This window comes from Polypterus senegalus, unplaced genomic scaffold (assembly GCF_016835505.1).
Source record: "Polypterus senegalus isolate Bchr_013 unplaced genomic scaffold, ASM1683550v1 scaffold_3161, whole genome shotgun sequence".
NCBI lineage: Eukaryota > Metazoa > Chordata > Cladistia > Polypteriformes > Polypteridae > Polypterus > Polypterus senegalus.
In genome coordinates, this window is record NW_024382155.1 from 1 (window position 1) to 21966 (window position 21966).

Here is a 21966-nt window from a genome sequence, read left to right on the forward strand (position 1 = left end):
TTTTACAGTATAAAGTCAGGTGCAGATTCGCAGCTACTTTTCCAAACAACTTTACAACTCTGATCAGTGGCAAACATTGTAACAACATTTCAATTTCTTCCGATAAATCTTCAATTCTCTCTCTGAAATACGTAATATCTTCGGCAGAATCCATTTCATCGGCAGTAGTAAACAATTTTCTAATTAATGTGCTATCGATTCACCAATCAGTAACTAGAGGGGGTGTTAGAGCCCACCCTCTCAACTTTGACGAGTGAAAGTGACAGTTTTATTTCAAATCGTATTTCATGATGGTTTGAGGAATGTTACGGACAAAATGAAATAAATAAGCAACAAAAACATATTTCCTGACACATTTATTTATTTATGCTCACATTTCACAGTACTTTTATTTATTTGCATTTATTTGTTTATTTAATTTTTCCGAGATATTCCTCCCTACAAGACAGCATTCGCTTAAAAAAAAAAAAAAAACCTTTACGTTTAATACTGTAAGAATCAACACATTTTAACGTCCCGAAATGAAGTAAAATACAGCGCATCTCTCCCCTAAGGTCAACAGTGCACAGACTTATCAATATGTTCATTCGCAAACAGCAAACATACCATAATAGCGCTTTTTTATACATGAACTGACCGTCAATATAAGTTGCAACTTTAACTAAGATGTTAGGTTAAAGTGAACGCTGCAAAAAGGAAAAGACTTATTTTGTCAGAAACGCACAACACACAGTTACAAAAGGTAACAGCAAACTGTAACTTGAAAAACGCAAACAAGCAGGAAGAGACTGTGAGCGTTACAATTCAGGAACAAAACGCTGTGCATGCGCAGTAGTCTTGTGGGGCGTGTCTTGCCGAGGTTCAGCATAAAGCAGGGAATTTTGTTCAGTGCCTTTTGTGCTCATCCGTCTACAGTCAGTAACCCATAATGACAAAGTGAGCGCAGGTCTTCAGGAAGGTCTGCACATTTATTATAAAACAAAACTGAAATGTCTCCTTCCTAGAAGTATTCAGACACTTAATTCAGCTCCTCTCTGTATTTGACTGAACTTTTTCTCCCTTCAGTTCTGACCTGTCACTCTGTCCCCATAGCCTCATCCTGTCACCACCATCTTCACTGTAGAGATGGCATTAGGCAGGTGGTAAGCAGTGCCTGGTCCTCACCAGACATTCTGCTTGGTCTTCTTTCTAAAGAGGTCCATGTTTGCCTCATTAAATCTTTGAATGTTTCCCTTGATGCTCTCAGGCTGTCATTTGTCTTTTACTTGAGAGTATCTTCACCCTGGCCGCTCTACCATAAACGCTTGATTTGTAGAGCACTGCTGAGATGGTGTTTCTGTCAAACAGTTTCTCTCATTTCAGCAGAGGACTTCTAAAGTTTGGTTTTAGTGACCATTAGGTTCTTGGTCACCTCCTGGCAAACGCCATTCCTTCCCAGTTACTCAGACTGGCCATTTCTAGAAAGTGTCCTGGTGTTCCCAAACTTTTCCATTCCCCAAATCTTGAGGCTGCTGTGCTCCTGGTAATACTCAAAGATTTACAAATGGCTTTATCCCTTGGCTCTGATCTTTGCCTCACCAAAATTTGATTACAGAGGTCTTCAGAAGGTCCCTTGAACCTCATGTCTTGGTGTTCGTGCTGACATACAATGTCATAAACATTCTGTATTTTATTCATATTGACAAGCAGGTACAGTTCTTCACATCTTCAGGGCTCCATCTAATTAAGAAATCCCACCCTGAGTCATTAGGGCGCTGCTCCTGCTAACGTCCTCACTTCAATGAGTTCACAGGCCACAAGACGAGTGACGTCACTTCCACTTATTAAGCTCCGACTCTTCAGTGACACCACTATAAAATGTCACCAGAAGTGGGTTTTCATTACAGATCTGTGACTGAGGAAGACGGAGCTCAGACTCACAAGTGACTTTAACTTGACAGCCTTTGATACTTCACAGAGTATATGGAAACACTATAAGGAGTGTAACATTTCAAGTTACAATTCTAAAACATCTGATTAAACACAGCTGATTATTTAGAGAGTTTGTTATCACTCAGCAAATGACTGTGAAAGGCACTATATAGTAAAAAAGAGTAAACAGAAAAGGATGGCAGATAAATGTTAAAGAGCAGTCCTTCTTCAGTGTCCACTTATTGTCACTCTGGTCCTTCTAATGGACTTCAATAACAAACATAATGTCACCTGTACCTGATGGAGTCCTTGTCATGATGACCCACTGGCTGATCTTCTCCAGACTCTTTGTCAGACCTGACAGCTCCTTTCTCATGTCCTCAGATGAGAAATCAGCGGTGACAGTGAAGCTCAGCGAGTCTCCATCAGCAGGAAGGACACAGCAAGAGGAGAAAGTCTGCATGAGGAGAGAAGAGGGGACGAGATTTATGAAAGGAGACATTAAAAAGTATGTAATGCTGATAAGAGGGGGCTTTTCTGAATTAAGGATCAGTGTGGTGGGCAGTCAGCGTGTGTTTAGATTGTGAGAACGACTGCCATTGACTTGTTGGTTATTTAGGAGAGAATATTTGGTGGAGTGTAGTGGAGCATCAGAGATTATCAACCTTAACAATCAATGAGCTTTTCACACAGGACTCCATGAGAGGAGAGTCAAGATAAAGTGACTGAGAGGGCAGGTGGGTCCAGAATTGACTTGGCACACAAAACAAGGCATTTTATGGTTCTGAGACAAACTTAATGAAATTAAATGTAAAGACTAACACATGTTAGGAGAAAGCTCTTTAATATGATTATACAATTGAAAGTCTGCAGCTCATAAGTTTGACGTGTGAGGAAATCCTAGGAGCCCTTGATTCTTCATCACCATCATCAACATCATACTCATCATCATCATCATCATCATCATAATCAATCATACAAAAGAGAGAAAGCTACGGCAAGCTGAGTTATGTAGCCACCACCATGTGTGGAGTGTAAATCAAGAAGAGAATCTCCATAATGTCTGTGAAACACAGTCGACATCAGGACTATTGTGTGGAGTGTGAGAGAAAAACACACACGAAAAAGATGAGAGACGAGACTGGACTGTGGTGTCTGAGCTGTGAGGAAATGCTGAAGGACATCAGAAGGTAGCCTGGCTGAAGAGTTGGCACCATCTTTTATTAGATGTCATCTTTTACACTTCATAAAAAATTCACTTTTTCATACAGACAGCTGTAGATTCATCAATTTATTATGTAGTTGAAATTACCAACTTTGAGATATTTGTAAAAACAATATTGGAAATGTTGAGGAAATATGAAAAGACGATCTGTGTTGGGCTGAATGGCCTGTTCTTGTTATGTTGTACAAACTCCTCAGATTTTTTTAATTTCTCTCTAAATGTTCTCAGGTCCCACACATCCCAGTCTGATTAAACTCCCTGTGAAGTGTCGCTCTCACCTGCAGGAAGTGTAGATGGTCCTTGGTCTCTGAAAGCTCCTTCAGCTCAGATTCTCTCCTCTTCAGCTCTTTAATCTTGTTCTCCAGTTGCTTCACGACTCCTTCAGCCTTTTCCATTTCTCTCTTTTCTTGTTCTCTGATCCTCTCAGTCAGTTTCCTGTGGGCTTCCTCAATGCAACGTATTAGAGCAGTGAAGCTCTTCTCATTTTCTTCCACCTCTTTTACCACAGACATCTGAATAAATTGGATAAAGATTTAGAATTGAGTCACCTGATAAGAATAACCAATAACCAAAACAATATTTTCCCTCCATTATGTTGAGTAACATCATCACTCTGCTGAAACTGCTATTAAGGAAACTGCAGGACTTTATGAGATACGCAGTCATGAAAGGCTTCCTTGTGAAGGATCTTGAGAGCCATTGACAGGAGCTGCTGGGGACACCTCTACTGTCTTGTGAGGACTCCATTTGACCTGACAGTTTGTATAAAATTCTGCCTTTAAAAATGGCATCTCCCACTCAGACTGAGGTTAGGAGTTGAGTAGGACAACAACACCAGGAATAAAGAAGAAGAAGAAGAAGAAGAAGAAGAAGAAGAAGAAGAAGAAGAAGAAGAAGAAGAAGAAGAAGAAGAAGAAGAAGAAGAAGAAGAAGAAGAATTTGTAAAGAGGAGTTAACTTGTGTGTTAGATGGTAATTGTGTTAAAATAAAACAATTTCTAGTTTGAGGTGTCAGACATCATCGTGTCAGACCTGTGAGATGGAGATATCAAACAAGAGGGTCTAGGTGTTGGTTAGGGGAATTCAGATTTCCTTTAATTTCATGAAATCTTTGCATACTTAACTTCTTTCATCTCTTTTTCATTGTAAAGCTCAGAGTTGTGAGTCTTTATTTCCATATCTGATGTAGTTCTACTTCATTTATGAACTTTGCATTATTGCTAATTAATTTGCTATTGCAACTATGACTCATACTTATATGATGACACCTGACTGAGTGTTACTATGTGGGAAGTAAATGTGAGGTAAAAGGTGGCTTCTGTCCAGGATCATCAACCCCAAAAATGGAGGTGTTCTGCTGTTTTCAGAACTTTGCACATCTGGACAGTGACTCACATAACTCTGTGACAGAAGGCAAGGATGAGAAAACCTAAAAGGTCAACTCATAACCAGCCACTAGAATGAGGAAGAAATGATAACATGAGATTTATAATTAGGGAATTTAGATGAAGCTTTACTCCAGATACAGAGAGTCTCATATGATGTTTTGCCTTTTGATGCACATGTGTAAAGCCTCCCTGGTTGGGTGGATAGGCGCCTGGCTCGAGTAGCGAAGGATGGATCCAGTTGTCATTGTCACATGTGACCAGTTTTAAGTGAACAATTACAAGTGGATGGATCAGACCACCAGTACTGCAGAACAATTTAAAGACTTTGGTAAAAAGCTGAGGAGCATTAGTGACAAAGTGATGAGAAGTTCAGCATATGCCACACATAAGACTGAGGAAATAGATAGATAGATAGATAGATAGATAGATAGATAGATAGATAGATAGATAGATAGATAGATAGATAGATAGATAGATAGATAGATAGATAATGTCCCTCAAAGAGTCCAGAAAATCACAAAAATCCAGAAAATAACAAAAGCATAAGGCACAACTAAAAGAGCACAGTAACATAACAAATTCGCAGAGCACATTCACAATGAAACTGTGTCTTGGTACAGAAATGAGTGTGAAGAGTTCTGACTCTGCTGGATGAGAACTTTCACATAAATGAATCCTGGCAGAAATAGGCATCAGAGAGTGTGCTGCCATAGACAGGGTTAGAGCTACAATAGTGATCACAATGGAAACCAATTTGGGGTTTCAGACAATTAACCAAACTGAAATGCGAGGATGTGGTGGAAGATCTGGAATAACTGTTAGAAACTCACTGAGATACTGGAAGAATGTGTAAACTCCACACGAAAGTTAATGGAGGAAAGTGGATCTGAGATTCAGCATATGCCACCACTGGACAACCTTACTGCCCTTTGTAATAAAATATTATCAGTGAAGTAAAACATTTGAAGGTTTACATTATGTAAACTCTGCACCCAGTCAAACAGTGGAGATCTTTAAGCTCTGGAGCCAAATAAAACTGAGAAATACCACAATGAACAAGAGAAGGCCATTACAACAGAATAAATCAAGAATATCCTATCTCTCCAAATGCGGTATTTAACAGGAAAAGACAGGCTCTCAAATTAGAATTTATATCTTCATAACAAAAGAGCCTGAACTACCCATTTTTAAATCACAACATCATTACGGTGAACATGGAGAGAAGGCTAATAAGATCTTAGCTCAGCAATCAACAAGCAGGAATTTGCAATGCAATAACAGAAATTACCAGCGCAACTGCAGATAAATTAATTAAGCCTAACATATATAACACACATTAAGCAAGTCTATAAATCTTCATATTCTACTCAGTTTAAAGAAGACGAGACACAGTCTGAGGAGTTCTTTGATGTAAAACAAAGACAACAGCTGTACACTATTAGTGAAGAGGAACTGGACAAACCTCTGACAATCTCAGAACTACTGGATGCTTTAAACTCACTCCAAAGTGGGAAAACAACAGGCCCTGATGGCACCTAGTGGAATTTTATAAAGACGTTTTCAACTAAGTTAGCTCCACCATTATTAGCAAAGTTAACAGAAGCAACAGACAACAAAAATCTACCTAAATAACCTACCCAATATTCCACACCTCCCACCGATTTCTTTTCCAGAAGAATTCCTGATCAGTCCTAAGGAGTCAGACAGCATCTCAGCAACATATAAAAACATTTCAAAGAATCTCCCCTTTAAGGGTCATAGGATACGGTGGGAAAAGGAATTTTTAATGAATATCTCAGAAAAGGAGTGGATGTCAGTCATGCATAGAATACACACCTGCTCCATATGTAAAATCATTTAGGGCCAAAATGTTTGCATGTTTTATCAGACAGCAGTGGAGTTAAAATCACTCCTAACTCACTAACAGCTGTGGTTGGTGCGCTACCAGAGGGGCCTAAAGTGGAGGAGGACACATTGACTGTAACTGCCTTTACCACATTGTGAGCTTGTAGTCTTGTGCTGTTAAACTTGAAGACCCCCAGCCCACCTGTGATAAGTAACTGAGTCACTGATGTTTGTCATTAAAAAAAAAAAAAAAATTCTCAGTTAGAAGATCTGTTCAAAACCTTTTTAAAATATGGCAAGATCTAATTAATAAAACTTTAAAATAAGCAACCATAGCAGGGGAAAAGGAAATTCTGACTTTTTATTTATTTATTTTTTTTATCTATCTATTTTAAATTATCAGGAATTTTGGCCCAGTTCTCAGCTCTTCTCTCTTTTTCTTGGCTGCAGCGTAAATCCTGTTTGGTATCTTTTAATTTTTTTTGTTTGTTTAGATTTCTGTTTTAACTTTCTGATTTTTTTTTATTATTTTTTATTTTGACTTTGAAAATCATTTGTTGTATAAGTTGAAACTGATTGCATGCAATGATATTTTAAAAATAAAAACAACTTAGTCCATTAATGGACGTTGTGCCCGCTGATCTAATTCAGAACATCAGCGTCGACCTTCAGTGTGAGTTTCTGTCAGTAGAGTTAAGTCCCCTTTAAGCAGTTGATGGAATATCAGAGGACTTTAGGGTGATGCTATCTGAGTCTCCACTGAGAAACACCTCGGATTCTGTCAACAGATAAAGGCCATGAAGGACACCACAACACGTCTTCTCTAACTCTCCCTGCTCGTGTCCCTACTCATCATCACCAGTGAAGCTCTGCTGCTCATCAAGTTCTCATTTATTTCTCCTCTCTTTGATATGAAGTGATGTCTTTCTGTTTCACTCACCTTCATCTCGTCCATCGCCCTCCTCGTCTCCTTCAGTGTCTTCTCTCTCTCCTCAAGTCCCCTTTTGATGTCACTCAGTGTCACCCCCAGCTGTTTCTGTTTTTACACACAAGAGGACATGCGTGGTCAGATCAGAATTCACGTTCACTTTGTGATTTCTTCTCTTTCTGACTCCTAATATTTTCACAACACATTTGTTTGACATTTCATGACACAACTTAGATTTGATTTAACAAACAGGAATGACAATAAAGATTAAAAGAAAGGTTTAATTTAATTGACGTAAGATTGAGTTTGGGCTTGAAGAATGCGTCAAACAAACAAGACATTTTGAAGGCACACTGGTGTGTGAATTAGTTCTTGACGTTTAGAAGACATCACATCAACAAACTGCGAAATGTGAAGTTCACACAACACCAAAAATAATAAAAACAAACTGGAGTGTAAAGTAAAGAAACTGTTGAAAGGCCAGGAGGACTTAAAACTCGTCATGTCAGTAATTATAGGATCTACAAGGCCATTTGTTATCCTGAGTCGGACATGTGAGGACGTTGTCTGCTGTTGTCATTTTCTGCAGTCGAGTAAGATACTGAAATACACAAAAGATTCTGTTGAATTTACGATGAAAGCAACTACAAGGAATTCTAAATCTCAGAAATGATATTTATTATATATTACTTACCTCAGATATTTTGTTTACGTGACAGATCATTACTTTTAATAAAACTAAGGAGATCTGCCGACTACTCGCTTTGCTCGCCCCCCTAGGTTTGGTTCTTGCGGAACTTCAAACATTTAAGATAAAATAAGATAAGATAAGCACTTTATTCATCCCGAGGGAAATTCTTATGTCATTGGCATGTTCAGTGCAACAAGAGAAACAAAGATAATACAATAAAGATTTAAAAAGAGAAAAATAGTAATTGTGCAAATAACAAAATACGAAAGCATATAACAAGAATATGACAATTAAAAGTGACTTAGTACTTGTGCCTCAGTAAAATGAGCTAGCCGCTTGTGATGACATAATGGGACTAACATACTGCCACAAAGGCTGAAAAGATCACCTACAGAACGAAGAGGAGTTATAAAGCCTTATTGCCAAAGGTAGAAAAGATCTCCTGTGGTGTTCAGTTCTGGATTTGGGGGCAATGAGTCTTTTACTGTGTGTGCTCTGATGGTTCCTCAAGGAGGCGTGCATGGGTTGAGAGGGGTTGTCCATGACACTAGGGAGCTTTATCAGCATTCTCCTCTCTGACACCTCCATCAGATCCTCTAGTTTGATGCCTAGGACAGAACCAGCCTTTTTAATCAGCTTGTTCAGCCTGTTGTGATCAGCTGTCTTCTTCACTGCACTGCCCCAGCTCACAGCTGCAATAAAACACCACACCACACTCTCCATCACAGAGTGATAAAACATTGTCAGCATTTTCCTGCATACATTAAATGACCTAAACCTCCTCATTAGGTAGAGCCAGCTCTTCCCTTTCTTGAGCACAGTGTCTGTGTTCTTGGACCAGTCAAGTTTATTGTCAATGTGTACTCCCAGGTACCTATAGTCCTCAACTACTTCAACTTTAGTTCCTATGATAGTGAAAGGGGTGGGAGGAGGAGCCCGCTTCCTAAAGTCCACCACCAGTTCCTTTGTCTTTGTGATGTTTAACTGTAAATTATTCTGCTCACACCACCCAGCAAAGCTTTCCACCACTCCCCTATATTCTTCCTCCTCACCATTCAAAAAAACATTTTAAAGGCTTAAGAGCACCTGTCTTTTGTCTCACTGCCTTGTCTCTCTTCCTCCCCAGACATCCTCAGCTCCTCTGGGGGTCCCGCTCCCAAGGTGTGTCCCTATGAACAGGAAGATTTTCTATTCTTCCAATTGAGAGACGGAACTGTCCCCTCCGACTACACACAGAGCTCAATTCACTCCTGAAAGAGACTTATGTTTGTTTGAAGTGTCTGAATAACGTTTGTCTCTAAATTCTCCTCTATATCTGTGCTACTCTGTGACCCAAGTGTGACCGCGACGTGGATTTCACTTTCACCAAACCACAAATCTTTTCATTCTTGCAGAGAGGCCTCTTCATTGGGAAGAAACACTACTTGTCCCTGATGGTAACACAAATTAGACGATCTACAAGTCTCCGACTTAAAGTTTCAATCCAAACAATATATTCAATCTCTTTTCACTGTTCTGTTATTTCACCGAGTAATAATTTCAGTTTGTTTGTGTGAATGTGATCTTTACTTTCATTTTTGTTGACTTTCGAAATGGCCAGAGTCTCCATCTTGTGGATCTTAAATCTGTCTCTCTGGACTTCTAAAAAGTCTCTTCAGAAATATCATGTCTCGTCTCTTATAATAGAGAGATGTTTATTATGTTTATGTGTTTTGGTTTCACCAGAGCCTTCAAGACCACCCAGCCATCCCTGTTAAGGGGTCAGCTCAGAGTTGTGCAGGTGGGTGATTCAAGTCCACTTTAGTTTTCTTACTGAATTTATGAAGAGACCCTCACAACAGCTAAGCCTTCTCCTTCACACAGTTATGGTGATGTCAACTCCCAGAATTCACCCCATGGCTTTATCTTAACTACCGATTCACAGTCAGAAGTTCTCAGACTCGAGCAGGTGAACTCCTGACTTGGTTTATGGTCACTCAGGTGGAGGTGACGCTTTGTCCAGATTGTTGTGTCCATGAAGAGCTTCCTCTGTCACACATTTAAGAACATTCAGTTTGCTTTGTCTTTTTTCTAACAGATTCTTTTCTCTCTCTTGTCCTTTTCTCCTGTGACTGAGTTGTTCTGCAGTTTAAAGTCTTTGAGGTTTCACAGTTACTGGTTATCTTTTAGTGGCAAAAAAATGTACAACTGCTGGTTGACGTCCTCCTTCAGTAATTCTACAGATTTTAGAGGTGGTCTCTCTTACTTGTGAACCTTGCTTTCCTTTATCAAGTCAGGACTGAATGGAACCCCAACGTTCAACTCCATTACAGTGGTCTTCAGCTTTTACCGTCTGGCACTACATTACTGTTTGGAGCAGAAGAGATCATTTAGCCTTTGTGATGGCCACAATAAGGGTCTTACTACAGGGCAGAAGATAATCCAAGGGCAGAGATCAGAGGTTTAGTGCTTACAAAGGGTTATAAAGGACGGAGTGGACTTGCTGCTGTGGGTGTCTTGGATGAACAGAAATCCAACCTTTTTACTGCTAATTCCTGCTAAGTGTTGTCCATCAAGTTGAGTTTTGGCTCCTTCTTCAGTCACAAACTGATAAAGAGTGACATACTGAGACATCGCTGGGTGTCATTTGCTGTGGTTGATCAGACTGATCAGATGACACCCAAAACTGTCGAGGAGAGTCCTGGTGAAGTGAACTGACATCTGAGCTGAAGGTACAAGTCAATAAAAGAGGGGCAGGAGGTGGCAGCTTAAGAAAAAGACTTCTGACCAAGCAGTGCCAGTCTGTCCTACAATTACATGTCTGCTTTCAGGGACATCTGAAGAACTGATTTATGTAAATCAATCCAAATCAAGTGATAGCCAAACAACAGAAAACATAAAGAGATCAAAAATTAGATGTCGATATTAGTGACCTGATTTATAGTAAACTGAAAAATATCAGGCCACTTCATAGACTTCATTTTTTTTGAGATGTTGGTTTCTAAACGTGTGTTCACCTGTGAGCCGAGCTCTTTTAATATTCCAGCGAGGACTCTGCCACAATTGTGTCACTTACTGTGACCTGGCAGAGCCGATGTGACACTAGTCCTTTATTTAAAGAAACACTAAATGGTGGACTGAAGTTAAGTGTCTGAACTTACTGTACATTGAGGTTGTGTAGTGGTGATGGGGGATTTTAAATTTGGCTTAGATGGTCAGACTTACACTTCTAGTAAGTTCTTTACACTCCTGCTGGACTTGTTAGGGTTTTACCAAATATGAAAGCTCAGAGTCTTTGTCATAATCATACACGTGGTGGGATTATCACTCAGGGGTTTGACATTCAAAATGTCCTTACTGCTCCACTAAATAACATGATGTCTAATCACTAATGAAGAGCCTGATGAGTTATATCATTAAACACAGAAAATCTACACATGAATAGTATATTGACATTACTGAGCTGAACTTATTGTAAGAATCGTAGACTTAACTCTGGAGTACAATACAGATTGACATGTGACAATAATGTGTCTCTTAAACAGCCCTGAGATCAGCCAAATACAAACTCCGATTCTTTAAAAATGGACAAACACCACAAAGGCAGACGAGCAGCTAAGCACACTCAGCGTGTAAGTGTCAGCAGTACAGAGTGTTTCTATTGACGTGTCAGACCTTCTGTTGAATTACGTTTAGGATGACATTGTATGCTCACTTACTACGCTTACATCAGCCAACGGTAACATCATCTTGTTAAGAACACCTCAGGAGGGTCCGAATGTCAGACATTTCTACACGTAGCCCATGTGACGCTCGCACCCCTGCCAGTGGACATTTCTAGACAGCAGGCTATAGTTGGCCTCCCACTGCCTTAGAATCTCAAAAGAGAAACTGATCAGAGCAGAAAGAAACTCAGCTGGCTGTGAGGAGAGAACTCAGGTGTTTGTGGGCCATCTTGGGAATCTCATCCTGAGCTGTTTCATGACTTGCACCAGTCTCACCAGGATGGACTCCAGCAGCCAATGCTCTGAACGTGAAACATCAGGTTTATAAGGTCCAGTAAAACCGCGATTATCAGTCAGGGATCAGGACCGAGGCTGTGATGGATAAGAGAAAAGACAGATAACAGAGCAGCTACTTTAAAAATGACATACAGTACATTAGTGTAGCAAACAGTCGTAAAAAACTATATTAACAAAATTAATTAATTTTTATAATATTATAATGACCAGCGTAGTAAGCAAATACAACTCAGAAGTACTGGGGCCTCATGTATAAACTGTGCGTACACACAGAAATGTTGCGTAAAAACATTTACACATTCAAACCACGATGTATAAACCCTACACTTGGTGTAAAGCTATGCACTTTTCCACGGTACCTCATACCCTGTCAGAGGCACGTTCTCCGCCGGTTTTGCAGACTTGCGTTACCAGCGTCAAAGCAGTGCTACTGTTCCTGTGTGGTTTTTCTTTCTTTCTTAGATGCACATTCCTGACGCGACTTTATAAGTACACTGAAACTAACCGCATATTGTTTATTAGTTTAATGCATCTGATTGTAATTAACCTATAACAACATAATGGTCCAGGGAATAGCAATAGTATTCCAATTACCGTAACTTCTTTAGCCTTGTTACTCTCACTGCACCTTCTTCTTCTTCTTTCAGTTGCTCCCGTTAGGAGTTGCCACAGCGGATCATCTTTTTCCATATCACTCTCACTGCACCACTCGGAGTATTTATATCACTGTATCTGAGTGGGGAATCACAGCAGCAGCTGATCGGAAAGATTAATTATCAGGACGCAGCATCAAGCACACGCTGCCTCAGCCACGGCAAAACGCTTCAGAACCTTTCCTGTACGGACCTTGCGGTTCACAAACAGTTTCATCCCAAGAACTCTAAACGCACTCAATCAGTCCATCAAGTGCTCTTTGTAGAACTGTCTGTACTTATAAGTACAATCACCTCACTGTAAACTTGAGATACAGTTATAATATTACACAGTCTACGTCGCTTTATAAAGCGCATATTTACATATGATGACGATATCATTTTTAAGATAAAATGCAGCAAAATATGTTGATTATATTATACAGATAAAACTAACTTCATTTAAATAATCTGTATTGTTAATAATTAAACATGTGAGGTGATGCAGCGCTAGCTAGTTCACAGATTGATCCTGATTGATTGCTGTATGCTGGAAGGAGAGATGGATAGAATAATTAAACACGAACTATGAAGATATTTCAATGTTCCTTAAAAGTTTTGAAGAATCTTCATTCTAAGCTTACAGACAGCTTAACGTCCATTACAGAGCTGATTGTGTGGTGATTGGGTATTTGGAGGAAGAAAAGTAAGGACAGGAATTGGGTGTTAGTATGTTTGAAAGAGACAGTACCGCCACCGTGTTCCCATGTTTAATAACGTGCTTTAAATCCTATCATCATGAAAAACATATCACGTATTCATCTCAGTATTTTAATTATTCAGAGAGCTGTAATATCACGAATGTAATGGATTCTGTGTCCTGTCGGAGGAAGAGAAAGCCCGATTAAGAAGCACGTAGTGATTCATACACACAGAGCACAAAGAAGATCAAATACAAAACAAAGCATTTAACGTGCTACTTTAGTTACGATGGGATTTGAGAAACTAGTAAATTAAACAATTATAAGATGAAGTTTATGATGTTCTTCTTTAATGACTAAATAAACTACATGATTAAAGTGGAAATTTCAAAATTAAAGTTGACATTTCCTGCTTTTTTCCCCAAAGTGTGCCTACTTTTATTTTCTGTACCCTAATAAGCTTTCTTACGACATTCAGACGATGGGCTACGACTCGACTTTTCACGGCGACTTGGATATCTGACAACTTCTTTTTTATTTCGGGCACTGTGCAACTTTGGGGACTTGAGCTTTCGAGTTTCTCCGACACGTTGTCACTCGATCAACTTCTTTTTGTTGATTATTCCACTGTTTAAACCAACAAACAGTAAGTTTTTCCTTTGCCTCCACTTGGTATTCGCTGAAATTCTTATATTTTCCCACGTGCTTTTCCCATTGTCTTTTCACAAAAGGCTGAGCTTAAGGGCTATTTATATTGATTTGCATATTCAAAGAGTTTTAATTCTGGGAGGAGTTAGGGGGGGACAGCAGGCGCGTGAACATCCGTAACTTTTCACGCTGACTGGGATTTATGTAGCAGAAGAACGTTGAAGTTGTAGTACGCACAGAATCCTACATCTGGATATTTCTGTGCGTAAACACATATCGTGTTTTGTGCCTACGTCATGTTATAGTGCAAATTCTACGCACAGCGTTATGCATGAGGCCCCTTGATTTTTCTACGTTTAACGTGGAGTCTTCGTTCCCTCACAAGCGGTGTCCTGTCTTACACTCCGATTTGGCTTACAGAGCTCACCTCCTAAACAATCAAACAAAGCTTTCCGCACCGATCAGTTTATCTCCTGCCACTCTCGTTGTGTATTTCTGACACCACAAACACTCCTGCTTATTGTCTCCTGAATCCCTGCTCCACAACTTCCCTTCTCTCCTCACTTCTCCTGTCCGCCCCTCACAGAACAGAAGCCCCTCAGCCAGTCCCATCACTTACAGTTTTCCGCCCTTTCTGCCCCCATAGAGAGCATCACAAGCTGCCTGCACACCACAATATATTAATACAACCTGACATAACAGAATATATAAAGAAAATCACATGTTTCGTAAACGTTTAATAAGTTCAAACAGCACACACATATGTTGATAGGCCATAACAATGCATAGTAGTTTAGTTTAATTATAACAAAAGAGAAAAGCTACAAACCGCTATTAAAGCTGAAGGTATCGTAACGGACACTGAGATTTCTGTTGTTCCAATGTGCAGAACTCGCAGTAGTAATTGGGAGACGCTGGCGTGCAGAAGGTTGGGTTTTGTTATTTAGTCCTGACAGTTAATCAAGTGACAGATAATCGAGTTTTACTGTAGATGAATAGATTTCTCTGTCATATTAAATGTACAAATTCCTTAACTCAAAGTTATTCAAACAGTTTCCATTAAACACTAAACATCACTCACCTGCTTTTCTTCTCTTTCCGTCTCCAGCTCGACCATTTTATGCCCATTATGTCCAGTCACCACACACATCATGCAGATACAGGAATCATCAGTTTTACAGAATATCTCCAGACTTTTCTGATGTTTCTGACAGAGTTTCTCCTTCAGATTTCTATCAGGATCAACCAGCTTGTGTCCCTTCCAGGCCGCTACTTCATAGTGAGGCTGCAGGTGAGTCTGACAGTAGGAGGCCATGCAGGTTAGACAGGACTTCACCGCTCTGAACTTCTTACCAGTACAGAAATCACACTCCACGTCTCCAGGGCTGGCATAATTCTGAGGAGTAGGAGGACTGAGTGTCGTCTTCTTTAATTTCTTGATGACTTCATTCAGCAGATTATTTTTTCGTAGAGCAGGCCTCGTGGTGAAGTTTTCTCTGCATTGAGGACAGCTGCACTCTTGGCTGTGATCCCAGTAGTTTGTGATGCACTTCAGACAGAAATTATGTCCACAGGGGATGGTGACGGGGTCAGTCAGGGTGTCCAGACATACCGAGCAGGTGAACTCGTCCTGTAATCCACATAGCTGGGCTTCAGCCATCGTCAGTCTGAGGAGAGGCAGGCAGAGAGAATCAGTCAGACAGACAAGGAAGTGACTTGTGAAGAAAAGAAAGTGAAAGTTTTTCTGTGGTCAGTGAGGAGGATGAGGAGGAGGAGGAGATTTAAAGAGAAAGCTGAGAGCTCACAGAGAGAACATCTGAGAAGACACTGATGGTGAACAGTTAATGTGAGACAGGAGCTCAGAGAGTGAAGACCACCAAGTGAAAGAAGAGATGACCTGTCACAGGGGGTCTGCTAAAGTGTCATTCACGTCCGTATTTCTTATTCATTTATTACACACTGCAGTCCACATTAGACTCCATATTAGTCCTATTTACTAATCAAATTATCCATCCCATAATAAGTTATCGTCTCCTGCTTATCAATAATGAATTTTTGTGTTTTTCTTTGTCCATTCCAGGAATTTATCAGATTATTCATTAAAGATCCCAACTGAAGCCCACTCAGTTTAAGAAACAGAATAATATAAAACATTAATAAACACAAGGATAGTAGAAATATGAAAACATCTTAAAAACTGATAACAGACAAACAGACAGACAGACAGACAGACAGACAGACACGTAACACACAGCAGGCGCTCGCCGCTCTCGGCTCCTTCTCAGTTTTTAGATTTTCTTGGTTATTCAAGTCATTTTATCTCAGGATTTATGAGACTTAATCAAGTCTGTTGAACAGGCTCGTCTACTCCTGCACCCTACGATTAACACACACAGATCCGAGTCACACAATTGGATATAAGTGATGCCCTGATGCCAGTTCCTTCTGTAATAGCCCACCTCAGACTCATTCCAAGTGACCCCTCCAGCCTGTCACTTCTTAGTGCCCCACACTGGGACTCACTGTCACCATCATAACAAATATACAGATGTCTCTGAGGCACATTAAGAATCATATAACATTTGGTTTTATGCCATTTCCAAACCAAGGGGGTCTTACTTCTGCCACCCTTGCTCTTCTGTAGCCAGCAGACACACCACATGCACTTCAGATCAGGTCATCTACCTCAACCTAAGCATATTCAGGCCTGGCCAGTACTTGGATTGGAGACCATCTGGGAACAGCTTGTGTGTCTGCTGGAAGAGGTGTTGGTGAGGCCAATTGGGGGCTTACCCGGTGGTCTGAATGTGGATCTCAATGCCCCAGTGCAGTGACCTGGACACTGTGCTGTAAAAATGGTACTGTCCTTCAGATGAGGCGTCAAACTGAAGTCCTGACTCTCTGTGGTTATTAAAGATCCCTGTGTGTCCTCCATAAAGAAGTCTTTGCTAAATTGCCCTCCAAGTCCTTGTCATTGTGCCCCTAATCGTCCCCTGTCTCTCATTAGCTGACTGTTTCTCTCACCACTTCACCATCTAATAGCTCATGTGTTGTGAGCATACTGGCACAGAAATGGCTGCTGTCACATCATCAGGTGGATGCTGCACATTAGTGGTGGTTGAAGTGGCTCCTCACTCACTGTGTAGAAGAGCTTTGAGTGGTGAGAACAGCACAATAAAAATATAAAGAATTATTATTATTATTATTATTATTATTATTATTATTATTATTATTATTCAAGTGTAACCTCTCAGCGTTGATAACACCCTCAGCAAGAAAGCAGTCATTTCCAACATCTGTTGCTCTAATATTTACTTCAGTCACTCAAGAAATAAAGACAAAGTATAGATATGTCAAAGGAATGTGTCATTTAATAATCTGGGATGAAATATAAGTGATCAGCGTGGACCTCAGCATTATCATAGGCAGTGCACCACCTGTTGGAATGTAAGTCATGTATTAATAAACAGATGGCAAATTACAAACATTTGTAGTAATATAATGTATAGAATGTTGGAATGACAAATAAATGTGTATGTCTCTGTTATATACAATTTAGTATGGGATTTGCAAAAGCCATATTAATGTTTGAGATGTGCCATCTGTTGGAATGACAAATTTACCACGATGTCTCTGTTACACACCATTTGGTGTTGAATTCGTAAAAGCAGTGTTAGTATTTGTGATGTACTATTTGCTGGAGTGACAAATGCTATTAATTTTATTACTACAAATGTTTGTGTTGTGCCATCTATTGGCATAAGAGAGACATATGAACCGAATTAACATGCAGATGACACTTTTCCTTTTATTAAGGTGGATAATGTTGAGAATTTTAATTAGGGATCAATATGCTTTATTATTAGTTTTAGTGCTATTAGCTATGTAAAGTGTAGCCCTGAGGTAACTTTAAAAGGACACCATTTATGTCAGCAGAAGGGCCCTGGCCTGCCAGCCTTTTCACAGGCAGATCTTGTTTTGTGAACGCCGGTGCTGAGCCGCTCACTGACAGAAGACAAACAAACTGCAGGCAGGGCCTTTGCCAGTGTGAGTACTGGGCAGGCTCTTAGGCTGGCACATCAAACATATAAGCATTTAATGGTATTTAGATTTATTAGGGCTCAGAAATACTTTGGGCAATAACGTTAAAACAAAAAACGCATTCTGATATCTACCTAGTCTGAGCTACTGTATATTGGGGTTAAGAGCTGATTAGTGAAGGTTACGGACCTTTCACTGCACATCGATGTCCGTGAAGTTAGCAGCAGCTTAGCACTGACAGAAGAGTGAGGCTTTTATATGAGCACGCGCAGATATATGTTATATTAGCATTTAGGTTTATATATCAGTGCTTCTTTGTGTGTCCTAACGATAATAAATAAAGTTACAGCAGAACATATTAGTTAGCTTATTTAATCAGTTGTTAAAGGCTTGTCTTTTTTCCTTCTTTCAAGCATGAAGCTCCGTGTCGAGGCTGTCCGCAGTTTGGCCCTCATCAGTGAAGCTGAACGCTGCCGATTACCGGCACAGTTGCCATTAATTTTGGCCTTACAACAGTGTGGCTCAACCTGTGGGGCGAGATATCTACAAGGGGGTCGCGAAGAAAAACGGAAATCGAAGAAGAACTTCTCTTTTAAAGCAAACACGTTTATTACAACTGTTTATGGTAGTAAAATCACACCGAGTATGTGGACTATCGGCTCTGTGGCATTCGTGTAAATGACCGCGTGTCGTGATGTGTCGTTTGCCGCTAAGAGCCGATTTTTAGTGAACGAGAAGATCCGACTCCCCTCGGCGCAAAAATGGGAGCCAATCTTGCTCTGCGGAGCCGGGTCCGTAAAAGGTAAAAGGGGCGGACACATAGCCGATTAGCCACGCGGTCGCGGGAAGGTAAACAGAGAGCCCTTAAAGCGGCGGCGGGACAGAAGCAAGGCAGACACAACAATTCAATCAACAAGGTTTATAAAATAAAAAATATACCTATAATAAATAGAAATCAAACAATCCAAGAAAAAACATGAAATAACTATATACAATAAATATAACATGAAATAACTATAGACATACATACAATAAATTTTATGAAAAAACTATATAATACAATAAAAATTAGTGCCCTAACCTGCAGATGAAGCCGGAAATTAAAAAAGAAAATTGAGAGAGAGGCCTGCCAACATATAAAGTGCCAGGCAGTTATAAAAAAAAAAAAAAAAAGCAATGTATGTGCCCCATGTACAGATTAACAGAACAAAATTATTTAGTGGCCATCCCCCCCGGCACGATTTTGCTTTTCCCTTCTCTTTTCCTCCAGCCACTCCTGGACGGTTTTGCCAGCTGAGGTGGAGCAAAAGAATTCCCCCCCAAATTGGCTGTGGCCGAACTCTTTTGTTTTAGGATGACCACAGCACTTGCAAATATACGTCTCGATCTTTTTCCTTTGTTTGGGGGGGATTCCTTGCTGTCGTGACAGCTCGTCCACCTCCTGCTTTTTCTTCCGCCGCTTGGCAGTGGTGCGAGGTACTGAGGGTCCTGCCTGTGGCGGTGGAAGCGGATGACTGGCAGTGTCAGCCGGCGGGGAGAGTGGCTGGGTGCCGTGGCTTCATGTGGCATGGGGGGGTGCCCAATGATGGCTGGTGCCACATCCACGGGGCCCCCGACGTCGTTGCGTAGCCTGACCGGACAGGTCAGGCGGGTCAGGGAAGTGCAGTGGTTGTGCAGCGGAATGCTCGGGGCCCGTGGGTCGTGGACGTGCAGCAGGGGTGGTCTCTGAAGCAAGGGCCGAGCTGGTTGGCAGTGGTACGGCCATCTCTAGACCCCGCCGTAGAAGCTCCCTGGTGCGAGCATAGTGCCTACAGGGACAGAAAGCAAAGTAAGTCAGGGTGGGAGGGAGGAGAGCAGCATGGTGGATGGTACTTGTCCAGTATCTACTTACCATTGTGCCAGTGTGCGCTGATTGAGGGGGAATAACTGGATTCGAGTCTGGGCCAGGAGTACCGAGTTTGTGAGTTTTTTTTCCCGGATGCAGGTGTAATCCCGCATCACAGCTGCCCAGCGATTCACCCTCACGCCGCAGATGGTGGTTCCTTCGGGGTGAATCCTGGACAGCTCTACACAAACGGCCTCCACAAAGCGGCTGATGTTTGGCATCTGTGCAGCTTGGCCGCCTTGGCCGACCATACACCTACAAAATTCGGGGGGAGAGGGAGAGAGAGATAGTGAGAGTCAGTCAGTCATGCCATCGATATTCAATCTAAAGAATAGAGGCCACACCAAAGAGGTTGATCACCTACCGTCTGTTTCCTGCAGAGGCATTAGCTCTCTTGGAAATGTGTTCTTTTAATATTGTGGCTTATTAAATAATTAAACAATATCATAATATACCAGAAAAGGCGATATCCCTCCCATAGTGATTACGTCTGTACAAGAATCACATGAGACAAAATATCTTTTAGCTTACATTTCCTGACGTTTTACGCGGTTACAGACTGGGAGGCATATGGACAGACTTTATCCAGGTGGGAATCTGGATCAACACAGTCAGCCATTTTCTCCGTCCCTACGCTGGGAGGTTTTCGACAACCTTTGTGTCGACGAAGCCTCGAAGGGTCTGGCCACTGTCCAGACCTTTTATAATGTCTTGCTTCATTTGCTGGTCTTCTCCGTCTCCAAACAAGGGCTGAATTCCTCTCCCACAAAATACAGAAATATCATAGTGCTTACATGTCGATTCTCATTCTCCCAAGAAGGAAAGAAGGTTTGTGCTGATAGAGGACAGAAATACCCTAACCTGTGTTTAAGCTGACTATACAAGCCTCCAGTTGTCTTTGGCTATCTAATCCAATGCTTGGTCAGCAATTCTAACTGCTGAGCCCGTGTGTGCCACAGTTAACATGCACATGTGAATAAAACTCATAACAGTATTGTCCAGATACAGTGACATAAAGAAACATGTAGTATTACAAGCCACCCTTTTTCACTGGATCTGTGACAAAAAACAATATTTGAAAGTCTTATCCACAAAACAAAAGGTACTTGATCCCCCATCACAGTGTCAATATTTCAAGTCATTTGCAGACATGTGAGATGTAGTATCACTATAGCTTCTGTACCATTCATCTAAAACCAGCGTAAACATGGACAAACAGTTACATTTAACATGCTGTTATCAAGTAGTGATATCTCATCAATGGTGTTAGTGGAGATTTTTGCCCTGTTATTTCTTACATAGTCTGTGTTGTGTCTACATATTACTGAATTCATGCAGTGGGTGTCATAGCATCAGATTATATTACAATCCTATATAGCATCTTGATGGATTACACTATTCTTTGGCACTCTATCATTTCTAGCTTCAATATGTTGCTAGATGTGCCCACCCTTTGGTGTCTGATCCCTTTATGAGTTACAATAGTTGTAACATAACTCAGATGCTATTCTAGCTTCATTGCTATGATTATTAATTGTTCTTAACTAGTATTATTGCATAATTGTTCATTCACTATCTGTTATCCTCCCCAACTTCACTATCAGATGTTCTATTCCAAGTTAACAATTTACAAGTTCACATCATTGATAAATCATGCATATCCTCATACCTTTGAGCCCTTCTTATAATAGTTTCAAGTATATTCCTAGACTTGCTATATATATGCCTTGTCCAACTCAGTGGTTTGTTAACAAAGTCTCTTCCTTGGTGGCTTTGCAGATCCGTCTGAACAAAGTGTGACTGCTTCAAGGCACTAAAGTTTGTTGTTACTGGAACAGAAAGTAAACAGTCCTTTTGCCATTAGGGAGCTCATAAGATGAACACATGGTGACTGTCCCTTTTAGCAGAGGTGCACTTCCCTCTAAGCTTGCACTGTATTCAGTGGTCATTCATGGGAGCCTTCAACAGCTGTCACATCACCTCAGTGGCTACAGCCTGTCTGCCACAGTCCATAAAACTTGTCTTAGTAGTATGTCTGCTCACATCATGGAATCAAGTTTGAGTAGCTGGA

General features: G+C 40.7%; 1 protein-coding gene across 1 annotated transcript; it reads right to left on the bottom strand.

Moving 5' to 3' along the window:
* Window positions 1-2208: 2208 nt before the first annotated feature.
* On the bottom strand, window positions 2209-15629 carry LOC120521000 (E3 ubiquitin/ISG15 ligase TRIM25-like; the record flags this gene model as incomplete). Its single annotated transcript, XM_039742924.1, has 4 exons — window positions 15051-15629; window positions 7309-7404; window positions 3415-3648; window positions 2209-2368 (listed from the first exon to the last, which is right to left on the bottom strand). Coding segments are annotated over exons 1-4 (1069 nt in total), but the record flags the coding sequence as incomplete, so codon positions are not given.
* Window positions 15630-21966: the final 6337 nt, after the last annotated feature.